Consider the following 17,050-nt stretch of genomic DNA (forward strand, 5'->3'; position numbering starts at 1 on the left):
GGTAACTCTGTGCCCTTTTCTGGGGGCAGCCGCGCCCAGGGTCCCTGGCTTTGTGGTCTGGACCCCCAAGGGTTTTCCCGGCACGCTGAGAACAGGTGGTCCCACCGCAGGTTCTCTGCGGACGCCGAGTCCAGTCTGCATCCCGTCGGTCGCCTGGACAAGCCAGCCGCCTGTCTCCCCATCCTCACCTGTGCGAGTCCCGGTCACGGTGCCTGCACTGAGGGGCTGAGGAGCCGCCCATGCCACATCCCAGGCCCCCCCACCCGCAGCCAACCGCGGCCACACACCAGCGCACGAGGAGCTAGCGGACTGCGGCTGGCCGGGTGGCCCGGGGGTAGGTGGGGAGGGGGGGGGGGCTGCGTGGGAGAGGGGAAAGGGGTGGGGCCCAACTCCCGGCCCGGGCCGCTGATTGGCGAAGACCGGTGCTAGGGGGTGTGGTGCTGGGGACCTGAGGAGAGGAGGAGGGCCTGCTGCCTATAGACTGCAGTTGCCAGAGCAGTGGCAGTAACCGGCCTCAGCCATCCGGCGGAGTTCTGCGGGAGGCTGAACCGAGCGGACGGCCAGACAGACTGAGACAGGGAGTCCCGAGGCAGCGGCGAGGGTCGCGGGAGTAAAGCCCCTTCCAAAACGCTAAAGTCCAGCAGACAACTCAGCTGCCCCGAAAGGGAAGGGTTAGAGTGACCGAGGCAGTCGGCAAAGTTCCCACGGTGACTTTGGGGGCTGGGAGGAAAGGGCCAGCAAGGGAGACTGAGCCCCAGTCCGAGAGACCTTGGAGCAGGAAAGCCCCCAGGTGACTCTCCATCCCCCAGACGCCTCTAGAACGGCCTCTCCCACTCCCCAGTGGTTCCCGACTTTGGCTCCCAGGTGGCCAGTCCTCCAGGACTACCGGCAGCTTTCTCTAGTCCTTGGGACAGCGGCCGAGGCCAGCCAAGGGCCAGGGAGCAAGGAGCCCTCCCGGGGCCGCTGAGAGCGGTCAACCCGGACTGCGGGCGCAGGGGACTCCAGCCTCCCCTTCACCTGGGCGGAGAGGAGGGAAGCAGGCAGCTAAAAAAGCGGGGATGGTGCCAACTTAGGACCCTTCTGAGAGAAGGCCCTCGAGGGGAGGGGGGGAGAGGAGACAGGCCAAGTAGATCCATCCATACGAAACGGGCAGAATTGAGGGAGCCGAGGGCGAAACTGTTTGCCAGGGCATCTGTTTGAGCTCCCTGGCATTTTGCAAGAGGCGACACCTGCCTTCGGTGAGCACGCACTGCTTCGTTTGGCCAGTGATCAGCTAGGGGCAGACACACCCCACCTCCGCCCCTTACAGTCCCAGGCTGCCGGCTGTATTCGGGAAAGAAGGAGAGTTGGGGAGGCTGCTCAGAGCTGCGCCTTAGAGCCTTCTTGCAGCAGCGCCCTAGGAGCGCACCCCCATGGAGTTCAGGTCCTCCAATCCTTCGCACCCATCTCAGTCTATCCAGGCTAGCCCTGCAGCGGGGAGACCCCGGGGCCAGTGACTTCGGACAAGCGCGAGAGCAGCCGGATCGCCCGTCAGCCCGCAGCTTCCAGAAGGAGTCAGGACCAACCACTGTAGCTGCCTCAGGGGGTCGGGACTGCCCCCTCCACACCCAGGTAAGAGAGAGGGCTGCAGGACCGCAAGGGGCCGTCTCCTCTAGGACCTTAGAGATCTCTGACCGCACCCCTCCCGTTTCACAGATGAGGAAACAGGTTCCAGGGATGTGGAATTCGCTCGGGGTCACACAGCTCGTATCTGCAGAGGAATCTGAACCCGGGGCTTCCTGACTAGTCCGGGGCCCTTTCTATAATCTGCGTCGCCTCTCCTTCCGAGGAAGAGATTAGTGAGTGGGTGGGGGCGAGAGAACTGAATGCTTCAGGCTTTCTGTCCTGTTCACGCTTTACTGCACAGACAAGGGGCAAGGATGAGAACGGACAGATATCAGACGAGGGGGAATCCCCTAGCTTGATACCAGGTGTGGAAGGATTGAAAGATCTCCCTACAGGGGATTTTTACCTGCGAAGGAAGAGGACGAACCACGACGTAGCTCTAAATGTAAAGGCTTTCTGTCTTGTTTTTTATTGTTGTTATTTTTTATTTTCTTTCCTTCTCAAGTTGTAGGGGCCATCAAAGGGAGATTCAGTTTCCTCATCTGTAAAATGAGGGGGTTGGACTTAACGACCTCTGAGATTCCTTGTCACTCTAGATCTATATTCCAGTGTTTCTCTAGGACTTGTGTGGGGTTGCTGGACTGGACTGGGCTTGGCTTTGTGAGGGGATTCTTACTTGGTCCTTTGAATCCGGCCCAGTTTGCCCTATATAGATGAAGGCTTCAATGGTTTCTGGCCCTTGCTTAACAAAATTATCCTTTCTATCACCCTTTAAGGTCGGCAAAGCTCTTTCCTCACAAAAACTATGTGAGGTATGCATATGGGGGGAGGGGAGAGGGTTATTATCCCTATTTAATGGGGAAACTGAGACCCAGAAAAGGACACCTTTCCCAAGGCTGAAGAGCTGGTGTTAGATATATTTAAACCTAGGTTTGCCTAACTTAAGTCCTGTGCTTTCCACTGGCCCACACTGCCTCTCTAACTCTGCCGTGGGCATAGCTATCTACAGCAGCGAGGCAGAGAAGGTTTACTTCAGCTAAAGCAGAAACTGAGGTTTCAAGCAGAAAGTTCATAGGTTCATAGGTTCATGGGATCATAGATTTGGAGCTAGACTAGACCTCAGAGACCAGTTAGGCCAACCCCTTTATCTTACAGATAAGGAAACTGAAGCACAGATTGTAGTGCTTTGCTCAAGATCATACAGTTAGTGAACAACAGAGCTGAAGTTTGAGTTTGAATCTTATGAACTCCCAAGAAAGGGTTAGGATCTTTCCCAAGGTTGCACAGGAATTGAGGCACAGTGCGGAAAATGGAAAGGGGCTGAATTTGAAGTCAGATGCCCTGGTTTTGAAACACAGGCCTGACATTATGTGTCAAAAGGTTTTCCCTTTCTGGGCTTCAGTTTCCCACTCTGTAAAATAAAGGGGCCAGGTTAGATGATCTTTCAGTTTTGTGATCCTAAGCCCCTTTTTTCTCTGGGCCTCAGTTTCCTCATCTGTCAATTGAGGGGATTGGGCTAGATGTCCTTTGAGGTCTCTTCTAGCTCCAAGTCTGATCCTATAATTCTGTGAAAAGGGAGTGAATTAAAGGAATTTAATCTGTAAAGTAGACAGATTAGGAGGAAAGGACAGGAGGGGGCAGTTCAAAACAGTGCCAGTAAAGGCAGTGCTCACAAGTCAGCTACTTTAGACACCAGACTCAAGGAGGTCACAATGCCCCATCTAGAAAAAGATCTTTTCCTATGAAACAGGTGCCATCCAGGCTGTTAGTGGAAGGCATGCCATGGTGAAGCTCCTTGGGGCTGTTGCCTAGTGTTGACAGCCCAAGGAAGGTTCCAATGTAACACAATAATAGTGTGTCTACTTTAGGGACCCTGGATGGCAAAAGCCACCACTTAGTCCTTTACAAGAAGTCCCCTAGATGCAAGCAGAATCAAAACAATCCAGGGTTGGGTGTGTCTAAAGAGGTTACTTTCCTGAGCACTGGGGGCCACTTTCAGCCAAGGATGATCTTGAATTAACAGAAAGTGCCCAAGACTCTAAGGATAATCCTCAAGACATTTCTATTTGATTCTAGAGGCAGAGATCATAGGATCCTAACTCTAGAGATGGAAGAGACATCAGAGACCATAGAATTCAACCCTCTCACATTACAGATGAGGAAACTGAGGCTCAGAGTGTTGAGACTTTCCCCAAATCACACAATTAGTAAGCTTCATAGATCCCTGGACTTCCCAGCCCCCGATATCCTTATCGTGATTGCACATTATCCCTTCTTTTTTCCCCTGGCTCTGACTCCACCCTGGCTAGTCACATTTTAGATCATGTGAAAGGCCAGACCCACATCTGTGGTCTCATAAACCTTAATATCCTCGTACTCTGGAACCCAGACAGACTGCTCAGGAGGAAGAGACCAGAGTTAATCCTAGGATTTAGTGTTGGAAAGGATCTTTGAAATCCCCTAGATCTCATTTGACAGATGAGGAAACTGAGGCCCACAGAGGGGACCTGGGATCTGGAATAGCAGGTATACAGGTTGTCAACCCCTCTAGAATGTACAGGAACTGTTCCATTCCTGTCTTTCTATCCCCAGTGCCTAGAATCTTGCTGGACACATGGGAGGGTTTGTTGAATAAATTATTGATTCTCTTAAAAATCCAGTTGTAGATTACTAAGAACTGATTGTAGCAGGTTCCCAGAAGCTGGCTTTGACATAAAGGGATGAGGGATGAAGGATGAGCGTCACTCTCCTGCTGTTCAGCAGCCTCAGAGAGTTATTCTCCCCATAGGATACTAAGATTGCTTTCATCTAGTCTGGACCTGCTTCTAAATGACTCTAGCAATTGTGTGGGTGGGTAGATATTTGTGTGTTTGGGTGGGGGGTGGGGGGGAGCTGTCGGGGTGGGGGGGGGGGCAGGGGGAGGGGGGGGAGAGTGTAGTGTCTTATCATTCCCTTCAGAGAAACTATTAGAGAAGCTAATGCTCCATACCACCCCACCCCTTACCTTTCATTTGTATGGTAGAATGAAGAGGTGAAAGGATCTGGCATCTGAACTTGGGTTCAAGTCCTGATTTTGGACAACACTTCAAAAGGTCCTTCGTGCCCTTACCTTCTAATGTTAATTAGTTCTGGTGCCATAGCCTTCAGGGTAGGGGCCTCCCCAATGAGGTTTAGCAGGGAGAAGTGAGAAGTTTCCCAGCTCTGCTTCTCTCTCCCCCTCCCTTCCTCTCTTCCTTCCCTTCCTCTTATATTCTCATCTTCCCCCTGCTTGTCCCTCTGTTTCTTTCTTTGGTCTCTCTCTTTTTCCTCTTCTCCTCTTTCTCTCTTTTTCCACCCCACCCTACCTTTCTCTCTTCTCCCTCTCCCTCTAATCTATCTCGTCTCCCCCCAGCCCCCTCTCTCTCTGTGTCTTTCTTCTCTCCTCTCCTCTCTTAGCTTAGAAGGGACTTCAGATGGTCAGACCTTAAAACAAGGAATGTTTTCTCCTCCCTCCTCTCTTTGTCTTTTCCTTATTCCCCTTATCTCTATCTCTCTCTCATTTCTCCCTCTCATTTCTGTCTCTCTTCCTTTCTCTTTGCCTCTCTCATATCTTTCTTCATTTTTTCCCTTCTCCCTCTCTTTCCTGTCCCTCATTCTCCTCCTCTTTCCCCTTATCTCCAACTCTCTCCACCTTCTGGGTTTCTTTCATCTCATTCTCCTTCCCTTCTATTTCTTGTCTCTCACTTATCACTTCTCTTTCATTCTTTCCTTTCCTCCCTCCCTCTTTTCCTTCCTTCCTTCTTTCCTCCCTCCCTCCTTCTCCCTTCCTCCCTCCCTTTGTTTCTCCCTCCCTCCCTGTCTCTCTCCCCTATTTCTTCCCTGTTTCTCCCATCTCTGTCAATCTTTCTCCCTCATGATTGCTTGTAAACTGCCGTCTCTCTTCTTCTCACACCCTCCTCCCTTGTATTTGTCTCCTTTCATTTTCTCTCTCCTTTCTTATTCTCTCCTCATCCTCTATTTTTGTCCATTTCTCTTAAATTTTATTCTTTTCTCCTTTTTAGTTCCTTCTCACCTCTTTCCTTTTACCTTTTTTATCTCTCCCTCTCCTACTTATTTTCTCCATTTATTATTTCTCTCCTTTTCCTCTCTACCAATCCTCCCTCATTTATTTTTTTCATCTTATCTATTGTGCTTTCATAATTCTTGAACCTTGTTGAACATTAAGGGGTAGGAGGTGGGGGGTGCAGGTGCTGGTGAATTGTTTTCAGGGGTCTAGGAATCACCAGCCAGGGAAGTATCCCCCTCTAATCGCCAAATAATCACTCATTTGTCTCCCTTCATCCACCAGCCCCCTAGTCCCAGACCTGACGTTGAAACGTTGGCCAATCTTTCTTGTTCCTAAGTGGCAGAGACACTTTCCAGCTCCAGGAGACATCTAAATAGAAATACCTACCACCGAGATAGAGCAGGCACATAGCCTGAAGAGTAGTTAAGTCATAAACCAATCAGAAAACCTACTAGTCCCTACTGGAAATAAAAGGCAAAAATGCAACAGTTCCTGACATCAAGAGACTTATAGTCTATTGAGGGGATACAACATATTTGCTGATAACTAAATAGAAAATTGTATAAAATAAAAGCAATGATTTCTTTATGTGAGGGGTTAAGAAAAAACTAATAATTGGGGAAAGCACAAAAGACCTCTTCAGTGAGGTACTCAAAACTCACTCAGGCTCTAAGGAAGTGTTTCATGCCAGCCTAGGCAAAGGGTTGAGATGGAAAATGGAGTGTGACTGGCAAAGTATGGTGGGGATTTGTTTTCCTAGGATGTGGGCTTATAGGGTCATAGGGTCTTGGGATATAGAATGAACTCATCTATTCCAATCCCCTTATTCGGCAGAGGGGGAAACTGAAGCCAAGAGGGAGAAAGTCATTCAGCCAATATCATCCAGCTAGAAAAGTAGAAAAACCCTGATCTTTGGCCTCTAATTCAAGTGTCAGAATAGGGTGAGAGTAGAAAGGAAGACAGTAGATGAGCCTTTGGGGTCCTAGAGAAAGCAGACTGTGCCTCCTGGGCAGGGCTATATTAACCAAAATGCCCTATTTCCCTGTTCCCTCCACCCTAAAGGAAGTTTAGCATCAGTTTCAGACCTGCTGGGCAGGACCAGCCGATAGGGCTAGATAGACTGCTGCCCCGAGGGTCAGGAGTCCATTTAATTAAACTGTGGTTGGGCCAGGCGGAGCTCAGGGGGAGAGGGAGGGGCAGAATGGCAAGGACTTGATTTCAACCACTTCGAATTTCTACCCCTGACTTTCCATCCCTGCTTCCCTTGCCACCTCCTCCTCCAGGAAGCCTGCCCTGACTGCCTGTAAGAAAGACTCTTCCTTTCTACAAACTTGCCATAGCAGTAAGATACAAAGCTTTCTTGATTCATCTTTATAAATCTCCTAGTGTGGAGCACAGTGCTCTGCACCCAGAACATGTATATGTGACTGCTGGATAAACATAGTCACCACAACTCCAAAGCTCAGAGACTATGAGCTTATTTTCCAAATGAGGAAACTGAGGTCCACAAAGTGTAAGTGACTTGCCAGTGGTCACACAGATAGTAAACCTCAACGGCAGGATTTGAACCCAGTTCCCCTCATCTCAAGTCCAGTGCTCTTTTCTCTGTACCCCAATAAATGAATTATTAATACAGCAAATATTTATTGAAGACCTACAATGAATAATAGTGACACTTGCTGGCATTTATAGAGTGCTTTAAAATTTGCAAAAGCACTTTGCAGATATGATCTCATTTGATCCTGTCAACAACTCTGTGAAATAGGAGCAATTATTATCCCCATTTTATAGATGAGGAAACGGAGGCAGAGAAAGCTGAAGTAACTCCCCCAGGGTCACCCAAGTAACATGCATTTGAGGCAGGATGGTCCTCTGACAATAGTTCTAGGCTTTTTCCCAGCACCACAAATGAATGAATGAAAGATTTCAGGCTTTCTGTGAGATTCAAATGAAAGAATGTATGTAAATCACTCTGCAGGCCTTCAAGCATTATAGAAATATCAGCTATTATTATAATTCTATGCTAATATTCCAGTGGGAGAGAAAGGATGAGGCACATTTCTATCTAATAATGAGACAAGGAGGGATTCAACACATTCCATCTACATGGATATGAGCCAAAGTACTTTTCAAGAACATAGGCAGGAGAGATGCTTTTGACTTGGGGCATTGAGTCAATCAGAGAAGGCTTCCTGATAGAGGTGACAATTTGAGCTAGACCCTGAAGGTTCTGGAGAATGAGGTAGGCGTGGGCTGGGAGAAGGAGTGGAGAAGCAATAAGGCAAAACTTTTCAGGAAGAGGAAATGGTAGGAGCTCGAGGTTTATGGAAATTTATTCCAGGTATATCAGTTTGACTGTGGGAGATAAGTCTGAAAAGGTAAACTCAGGAGGAAGCCTGGACGGTTTTGAACACCAGGATTATGTGTTTAGACTTGCTCCGATAGGGCAGACCCTGGAAGGTCTGTTTTCTGTTTCTGCATTTGAACTTGTAAGTGGCGATGATGATAGTGATGGGAATGACTAAAACTTCCATTTATACAATACTTTAAGAATTGCAAAAATAAATAAAATAAAACACATTTTTAAGAAAGGTTTGTAAAACATTTTACATTTATATTATCTCATTTGGTCTTCACAATAAACCTGGGAGGTAGATACTATTATTATCCCCATTTTACAGATGAGATAACTAAGGTAGAGAGAGGTTATGTGACTTGACCAAGGTTACAATACTAGTTATTGGATCTGGATTCGAACTCAGATCCTTTGGACACCGAGTCCAGCGCTCTCTCTCCGCTGATGTGCCCCCCTCCGCCTATCTTGTTTTTAAAGACCTCTAGCAAAGATGCTTTCCCAGCTGGGCTAATATGCCCATTGTAGTGTTTAATAGCCTCTGGGGAAATTTCTTCTTCCCCTTCCCCTTAGTTTCTCTGGTCAGAGGGTGAATGAGGATCTTCCTGCTCCCTTATTTTCTGTGGCATCTTGCAGGAGGACAAATCTAAGAAGCCTAGCCCTGAGAAGAGGCTTAGGGGAGGGGAGGGCAGAGCCTGAGGCAACAAAGAGAAAGGAAGGGAAACTGAGGAATATGACACGCAATCCCTCCATGTGCCAAGACTTGCACCTAAAACCAAACCTTCTCCACTGGGATAGAGGATTATTTCCTCCCCATCAAACTCCCTCATCCATTCCCCAAGAAGATCCAGAGATGGTGGTCAGCTTAAAAACCTCCTTATGGCACTCTGTCCATCCAATAAACTTGTCCTGTGTTTATGCTGTGACCCTGCCCCCTCTCATCATGTCTTAGGATCATAGAACCATAGAATGTCTAAGCTGAGAGAAACCTTGGAATGTGGAATGTTAGGACTGGGAAGGGCCTTAGTACAGAGGACGTCAGGGCTGGGAGGGAGCTTAGAACAGAGAATGTCTTAGGGAGGAGTCTTAGAACAAGTAATGTTAGAACTGGAAGGGACCTTAGAACAAGGACTGTCAGAGCTGGCAGGGGCCTTAGAACAGGGGATATCAGAGCTGGGAGGGAACTTACAACATAGAATATTCAAGATAAAAAAGAGAAAATCACAAAAGCCAAAGGGCTCAAATGAGCCTTTGACATCACCTAGTCCAATTCTTTACCTGAACAGTTCTCTTGACAACCTTCTCAATAAAACAATCATTGAAGTTTGAGCTAGAAGAGACCTCTAAGAGCATCTGTCTCACCTCTAGATTAATTCAGGCTTCTTAACTCCTGCTTTTCACACTCTTTTCTTCCCTTCCTCCCCGCCAGCCCCAAGAGATGATGAAGACTACGTCCAGTGGGAACTGTACACTCAGTGTGCCTGCCAAGAACTCCTACCGCATGGTGGTCTTAGGGGCTTCAAGGGTGGGCAAGAGCTCTATTGTCTCTCGGTTCCTCAACGGCCGTTTTGAAGACCAGTACACCCCCACGATTGAGGACTTTCACCGGAAAGTCTACAACATCCGAGGGGATATGTATCAGCTGGACATCTTGGACACATCGGGCAACCACCCCTTCCCAGCCATGAGGAGGCTGTCCATCCTCACAGGTGAGAACCTAGAAAGGAGGAGACAAAGGGTGACTGACAGTTTCATTCCTTGAGGGGAGAGGGGGGCCACCAAGGCAAGTTACTTTGTCTCTCAGCATCAGTTTCCTCCTCTGTAACATGAATGAGTGCTCTCTAAGGCTTTTTATGGCTCTGTAATCCTATGATCTTAAGACCACAGGTCTCATTGGCCACCCATCTAAATCTGATGCTTCAGGCTTTGTAGCAATAAGAAACAAAAGAGATCTCAAAGATCATCTTGTCCAACTCTATTTTTTTCAAATAGGGAAATTGAGGTGAAGGGGACAGTGGGAAGATGGATTCACTTGCCTAAGGTTATTCTGTTGGTAATTAGCAGAGCCAAGATTCAACCCCGATCCTCTGACAGGGACGTTGTCTTCTGCCTGAGATAGTCAGGGAAGGCTCCATGGGACTCCCATGCACATCTAACGCTAAGTAGGATTTGAGCGAGGAAGACGGTGACTGACAGTTTAAGCAGAAGGAGAGAGGCAGCAAAACATAAGGAGTGTCAAGCAGTCAGTGAACAAGCATTTATTAGGCACCTACTATATTTCAGACATTCTGTGTGAGCGCTGAAGATTGAGAATAAGGCAAAAACACATGAAAAAAATCTTAGAGTTCTAAATTCTCCAGTCAGTCTGGAATGAATCCCTTTCAATAGCTAAATCAATGAAGAGCTCCTCTGTGCCAGGCACAAAGACAAAAGCCAAACAATCCCTGTCCTCAAGGAATTTCTAGTCTAACTTCTCAGGTTTCTCCATGTCTACTGTCTCATTTGACCTTAGCTGTAGGAAAGGCAGAACAGAAATAATATTCCCATTGTCAAGGTCCAGAGAGGGTGAGAGACTTGTCCAAGGTCACACAGCTAGGAACTCTCTGGATCCTTTATGTTGTGCCCCTGGTGATGAGGGACCCAAGTAAGGTTTATCAGGACAAACATATAACCTCAATTCATCGGAATGAGTCAGCACTGGTGTTTCTGTATGCAGAGGAGAGCTCGGTGACTGATGGATACTCACTGGAGCGTGTAGCCTGAAGACGATGCCACATTAATATTTCATGACATTGTGGGGGAGGGGATGAGCCTGGAGTGCTTTCCCTGATACCACAACTCATCAGGGACTCAGACCCAAATACATCCAACTGAATAAATGAAACATGCATTTCTATTTATCGAATACTATGTGGAGAGAAGGTGGGGAAGCCAGAGTCCTTCCCTGTAATTCTCTGGTGTTCAGCTAAGAGTCTGGAAGTCAGAGGATTCTCATCCTGGCTTGGCTACTACTAGTTGGGCAGCCAGGTGGTGCAGTGGATAGAGCACCAGTGCAGGAGTCAGTAGAACCCGAGTTCAAATGTCACCTCAGACACTTGACACTCACTAGCTGTGTGACCTTGGGCAAGTCACTTAACCCCAATTGCCTCATCCTGGGTCATCTCCAGTCATCCTGATGAATATCTGGTCACTGGATTCAGATGGCTCTGGAGGAGAAGTGAGGCTGGTGACCTGCACAGCCCTCCCTCACTCAAAACAAAGTCAAGTGCAAGTCATGTCATTATTTCTCTGATGGCATGGTCTTCTTCGGCAATGAAGGACAAGCACATAACTACTAGTTACCTGACTGCTCCTGGGCAAGTCACTGCCATTCCTCTTGGCCTCAGTTTCCTCCTTTTGTTAAATGCAAGAGACCCGAGTCTAATATCTCTCCAGCTCTGAATTCTGGGAACTAAGAGCTCATAGGAACTTCATTCCTGAGCTGAACCTTGATGGGAATTAAGGATTCTGGGAAGCCTGAGCTAAGGAGCAACATACTATACTATTTGGGACATCTCAGCAAAGGGAAAACAGGATGAACCCTGAGCACTTGGACACAGGGACCAATGGAAGTCTGATGTGACCGGAAGCGGGTAGGGGGTGAGGGAAGAAGCAGGGAAAAGGACAGAAATGCCTCCCTCCCCTCAAGATATGGTAAATCCAGGTGCTCATTCTGAAACCCAGGCTTTGCATCACCCCCACCTGCACCCCGGGGCAGCGTTGAATAGGGACTCAGGGAGGAAGGAGGTGGGCTGGTTTGTCCTGTTGCTGACAAAAACATATTTTCTGGAGAACCTTGTCCAATAAACCCCCCACCCCACAGTATCTCCATTGCTTCTGGCCTGTCTAATCCCTCTTCCATCAGACAGCCTTTCAAGTATAGGAAGGCACCTACTATGTGCCTGAGTCTTCCCTTCTCCAGGCTTATTCCCAGTTCTTTACCAAGTTACATAGGACAAGATCTTGAGGCCCTTTTTCAGTGTCCTCCCTGGAGGCAGCTAAGTGTCACCACCATGCACGAAGTTCCCAGTCTGCAGTCAAGAATACCTGAGTTCAAATCTAGCCTTAGTCACTGACTAGCGGTGTGACCCTGGGCAACTCATATAATCTCTGTTTGCCTCAGTTTCCTCAACTGTAAAATGAGAATAATACTAGCACCTACCATTCAGGGTTGTTGTAGAGATACTATTTTAAACAATATTAAATAAATGTATTATTATTAAACAATTTAAATAGCTAGCCCATAGTGACCCTATGTTCTAACTCTACCTATGACCACATAGTAGGTGTTCAATAGTTCTTTCTTTCCTTCCTAAATTCTGATTCCTGGTACTCAATACCAAATCTCAGATATGGTCTGATTAGGGCAGAGAATGGGAAGATTCCAAACTCCCTCGCAGCCCCTCAGGCATTATGTTTTTCAAAATGTGTCCACTAAATCCCTCAAATCTTATGGGGACAGAATTCTGTCCTTTCATGTTCCTCACAGCTTATTCTTGTGAAACTGATTTTTTGGAATTCGAGAGAAACACTTTACATTAATCCCTATTACATGTTAGCCCAATGCTCAAACCTGTCAAGATCGGGGGGGATCCAGGATGTTTTTCCTCCCAGCATTGTATCCTTCGAAGAGCAGGAGGGCAATTCCTTTATTCAAGTCATTGATAAAAATGTTAACTTATATGGGGCCAAGAACAGATCCCAGGGGAACTTCACTGGAGACCTCCTTCCAAGATGCCATGTAACCATAAATGAGGATTCTTTGAGATTAGCCATTTAACCAGTTCTAAATCCAGGTAACTGTACTAGTGGTTCTCAAACTTTGTGGTCTCAGGACCCTTTATACTCATAAACATTATTGAGGACCTCTGTCCATAACTGAAGATTCACCTCAGAAAGCTTTCGTTTAGGTGAACTGTATCTATCAACATTTACCATATCAGAAAGTAAAACATTTTTATTGCTGGTTGTTGAATCTTTTCAGTCATGTCTGATTCTTTGTGACCCCATTTGGGGTTTTCTTGGCAAAGAGACTGGAGTGGCTTATCAATTCTTTCTCCAGTTCCTTTTACAGGTGAGGAAACTGAGGCAAACAGGTTAAGTGACTTGCCCAGTGTCACACAGCTAGGAAGTGTCTGAGGCTATATTTGAATGCAGGAAGATGAGTTTTCCTGTGCCACCTAGCTGTCCCTAATTAAAATATCTTAACATTATTATTGTTTTAACTTTACTGACCCCCTAAAAGGGTCTCAGGGACCCCCACAAGTCCTCAGATCACTGAGAACTACTGACCTGGACCATGTGAAATCATAGATTTACTGTAGAGCTAGGAGGGAAACTCAGAAGCCATCTAGTCCAACCCTATCATTTTATGGATGGGAAAACTGAGGCCAGGATATCATAGGATTATGCAATCATATAAGTAGAGATGGAAGGAACCTCATAAGTTGTCTAGTCCAACTTCATCATTTACAGAGGGGGAAACTGAAGACCTGAGTGGTTGCCCAAGGTCATACAGGGAGTAAATAGCAAAGTAGGAATTTGAACCCAGGTTTCCTTACTCCAAATTCAGCACCATTTCTTTCATCTTTGTCTTTCCCAGAAGAAGAGACAAAGAGATACTTTGACAAATGTTTTGCTACAATTTAAGCAAAGTTTATAGCAATCTCTTGATCTAACTACTTAGTAATCCTATCAATAAAAAAAATGAGGTTTACCTTGGCATGATCTGTTTCCTTTGGGACAAGCCTGGGAATAGAGAAGCCCCTGAAATCATTGCAGTGGAGGCTTGTCAGGGACATCATAGTATGGCAGAAAGAGCTAATGGACTGGGGTTCAAATCCCAAGCTCTGCCATTTCCTACCTTCCATGAACTTTTCTGAGCCCACGATTTCCTCCATCTGCTTATTTGCACAGGCAGTCTCCCATGCCTACCATGCCCTCTTTCCCTAGGTTTACCTCCCAAGATGATCACCTGATTCACTCCGTCTTAGGGACCTCTCTGCTTCTTCTTCCATCACCCCGCCACATCAGAGGATTTGTGTGGAACAGAGCAGTGCATGCGGGTGGGGTCTGAGGGGGCTAGTCACTTTGCCACTAACTAGCTGAACTAGATCTTACCCTCTCTGCGTCTCAGTTTCCTCCTCTGTAAAATGCACTGGCCTTGAAGCACCCTTCGGGCTCTGACATTCTCTGAGCCCATGATTCTTGGCTTCAGAACAACAGCTAAAGAAAGAAAAGAAGGACTGGGAAGCCAAAGCGTCTCTACAGCAATTCTGCATTCAGCACCACACCTAGCACACCATTGGTTCACAGGAAATGCTAAAAGAAACCAATTCAATAGCATTGTTCTCCCCAGCTGTGAGCCAGGGCCCCATTTTGGAAGATGAGAATGTGGTGAAAGGCAGTAGAATCCTTGGGGGTGTGGGATTATCACAATGGGACATGGCCTGGCAGCCTGAGTGGAAAATGCTGCCAAGTTGACATTACCCACAGCTCCTCTGAGAAAAAGTCATGGTAACCGCAATAAAACTGGGGAATTATTAACAAAAACAACTGCTTTTTATAGCACTTTCTGCCCTAACAATCTTGTGAGGAAGGTGATGAAAGGTTTATTATCCCCATTTTATGGATGAGAAAACTGAGACTCACCCATAAGATCAGAGACTTAGAGCAGGAAGGAACCTTAGAGGCCAACTCCCTCATTTTACAGGCAAACCCATTGCACAGACTTTGTAAATGTACCCAAGGTGGAGACAGGTAGATGGGGAAACTGGGTGTTCAGAACTTACATCCCATCATGTCAAACTTCCTCATTTTACAGATGAGGAAACTGAGTCATGAAGAGACTTGCCCAAAGTCATATCAGTAGCAAATGTCTGAGGCAGGATTTGAACTCAGGACCTGGAGTCAGGAAGACCTGAATTAAAATCCCAGCTCAGACATTTACTAGCTGTGTGACCGTGGGTGAGCCTCTTAATCTCTGACTGCCTCAGTTTCTGCAAAATGAGGATCATAATAGTGCATTCCTCCTATGGTTGTCAGGAAGATCAGATGAGATAATATTTGTAAAGTGCCTGGCACATAGTAGACAATAAATCCTTATTTCCTTCCTTCCCTCTTTTTCTCCCTCCCTTTACTGCTTCTCTTTCTCACTTTTCCCTCCCTTCCTTTCTCCCTCCCTCCTTTCCTTCCTCCCTTTTCTCCTTCCCTCCTTCTCCTTCCCTCTCTCTCCTTCCTTCCCTTCTCCCTTCCTCCATCCCTTCCTTTTTCCATCCTTCCTTTCTTCCCTTCTCTCCTTCCCTCTCTCCCTCTCCTTCTGTCTTCTGTGCCTCCCTCCTTCATTCCTTCTCACTCCCTCCCCCTCCCCTTTCCTTATTCCCTACCTTCTTCCCTCTCGTTTGAGTGCCCTATCCGACAGGAGCTGATTCAGAGAAATAATGCACTTTGGGCCAGACCACACACCAATAAATGGTAGAGGCAGTGTTCCAACGTAGGCCCGATGCCCTTTCACTGGATCCCGCTGTCCACTTAAAGCAGCGTTCCTCTCTGATCTCTTCTACAGGAGATGTCTTCATCCTAGTGTTCAGCCTGGATAATCGAGAGTCCTTTGATGAAGTCAAACGCCTGCAAAAGCAGATCCTCGAGGTCAAATCCTGCCTGAAGAACAAGACCAAGGAGACGGCCGACCTGCCCATGGTGATCTGCGGCAACAAGAATGACCACGCGGAGCTCTATCGCCAGGTGCCCACCACCGAGGCTGAGCTCCTAGTTTCGGGGGACGAGAACTGCGCCTACTTCGAAGTGTCGGCCAAAAAGAACACCAATGTGGATGAGATGTTCTACGTGCTCTTCAGCATGGCCAAGCTCCCACACGAGATGAGCCCAGCCTTGCACCGGAAGATCTCGGTTCAGTACGGAGACGCCTTCCACCAGAAATCCTTCTGCATGCGCCGAGTAAAGGAGATGGATGCCTATGGGATGGTCTCGCCGTTCGCCCGCCGGCCCAGCGTCAACAGTGACCTCAAATACATCAAGTCCAAAGTGTTGAGGGAGGGCCAAGCCCGAGAGAGGGAGAAATGCACCATTCAGTAAGAGAGGTGTTCGGAGGGCAGCCCACCCAAGCAGTGCCTTAAGGGAGATGCCATGCCTGGGGAAAGTGAGCGCATTAGGCAACCATACTGCCCTCTCACCCCTTGCCATTGGGAGCCCAGAAAGGGCAACAGCCCCCTGGACTCTGTAAATATTTCTGGGTCTTCTCTGCCACCTCCAACCTCTCCTCCGATTCTCCTTTTGTCTTACTGGGACGAGTGACTCCCTTCACTTGGTAGGAGAATGACTCTCTGCCAAGGAGAAAACAGATGAGAGATCTCAGTTGGAGTGAATGTGAATGGGGGCTTTGCTATTCTGGAGGAGAACACTCCATCAGACAGAATTCAGAAGGGGCAGGAGGCAGAATCTCCAGGCCTTTCTCCAGAACTCCATCCAAGTGAGCCTCTGAACTCATGTTATAGGTCACTGTCCCTTGGGTGAGGGCTGAACAGGGCATTGGGTCTGAGGGTGGTTGGCTGGGAGATCCCAGAAATTTGTGACCTTATTTTTCTGCTGTTGATTTTTTTTTCTCTCCTGCTGATTCCCTTTCCCCCCACTCTGCCCCCTCCCCAACCAAAGTAGTGGTGTTTGTGTGTTTGATATGAAGTGTGTTTGATGTATTAAGAATATTTATCATTTGTGCTTTTTCTTGTGGCTGTTGTCCCTTGAATGAGGACAGAAATTGACACCAAAACCATTGAACCATCCTAAGGAGACCTGTACCACCATCCTTAGCCGGCCCATCTGCCACCTGTTCCCTTGGGGGAGAAGGAAACACCTTCCCCAACAGCCCACACTTACCACCTGCCTTCTTCAGACATCAGGCCCCCTGCCCCTCTGTCCCCTCCCTTGGGTCCTTGCAGAAGCAGAGACTTCCAATGGGCCCAAGCCCAGCTCAATTTCCAACTTCTCCTAGT

The 17,050-nt window shown here is 47.6% G+C and overlaps 1 protein-coding gene across 2 annotated transcripts; it reads left to right on the plus strand.

The window, feature by feature from the left end:
• Positions 1 to 415: 415 nt before the first annotated feature.
• On the plus strand, positions 416 to 16,781 carry RASD2 (RASD family member 2). Of its 2 annotated transcripts, XM_072655879.1 has the most exons (4): positions 416 to 790; positions 1,452 to 1,611; positions 9,433 to 9,712; positions 15,607 to 16,781. In XM_072655879.1, exons 3-4 carry the CDS (start codon positions 9,442 to 9,444, stop codon positions 16,134 to 16,136), a joined length of 801 nt encoding a protein of 266 aa, XP_072511980.1. In that variant the 5' UTR covers positions 416 to 790; positions 1,452 to 1,611; positions 9,433 to 9,441; the 3' UTR covers positions 16,137 to 16,781. The 2 variants fall into 2 exon arrangements, with proteins under 2 accessions (XP_072511980.1, XP_072511979.1); XM_072655878.1 differs by having other exon boundaries at positions 416 to 1,611.
• Positions 16,782 to 17,050: the final 269 nt, after the last annotated feature.

Source organism: Notamacropus eugenii, chromosome 3 (assembly GCF_028372415.1).
Source record: "Notamacropus eugenii isolate mMacEug1 chromosome 3, mMacEug1.pri_v2, whole genome shotgun sequence".
NCBI lineage: Eukaryota > Metazoa > Chordata > Mammalia > Diprotodontia > Macropodidae > Notamacropus > Notamacropus eugenii.

Bases quoted from the DNA above. Each gene is read 5' to 3' on its own strand.
- RASD2 (XM_072655878.1), top strand. From the start codon at position 9,442: ATGATGAAGACTACGTCCAGTGGGAACTGTACACTCAGTGTGCCTGCC. The intron at 9,713-15,606 runs GTGAGAACCTAG...TCTCTTCTACAG, and splicing joins GAGGCTGTCCATCCTCACAG to GAGATGTCTTCATCCTAGTG.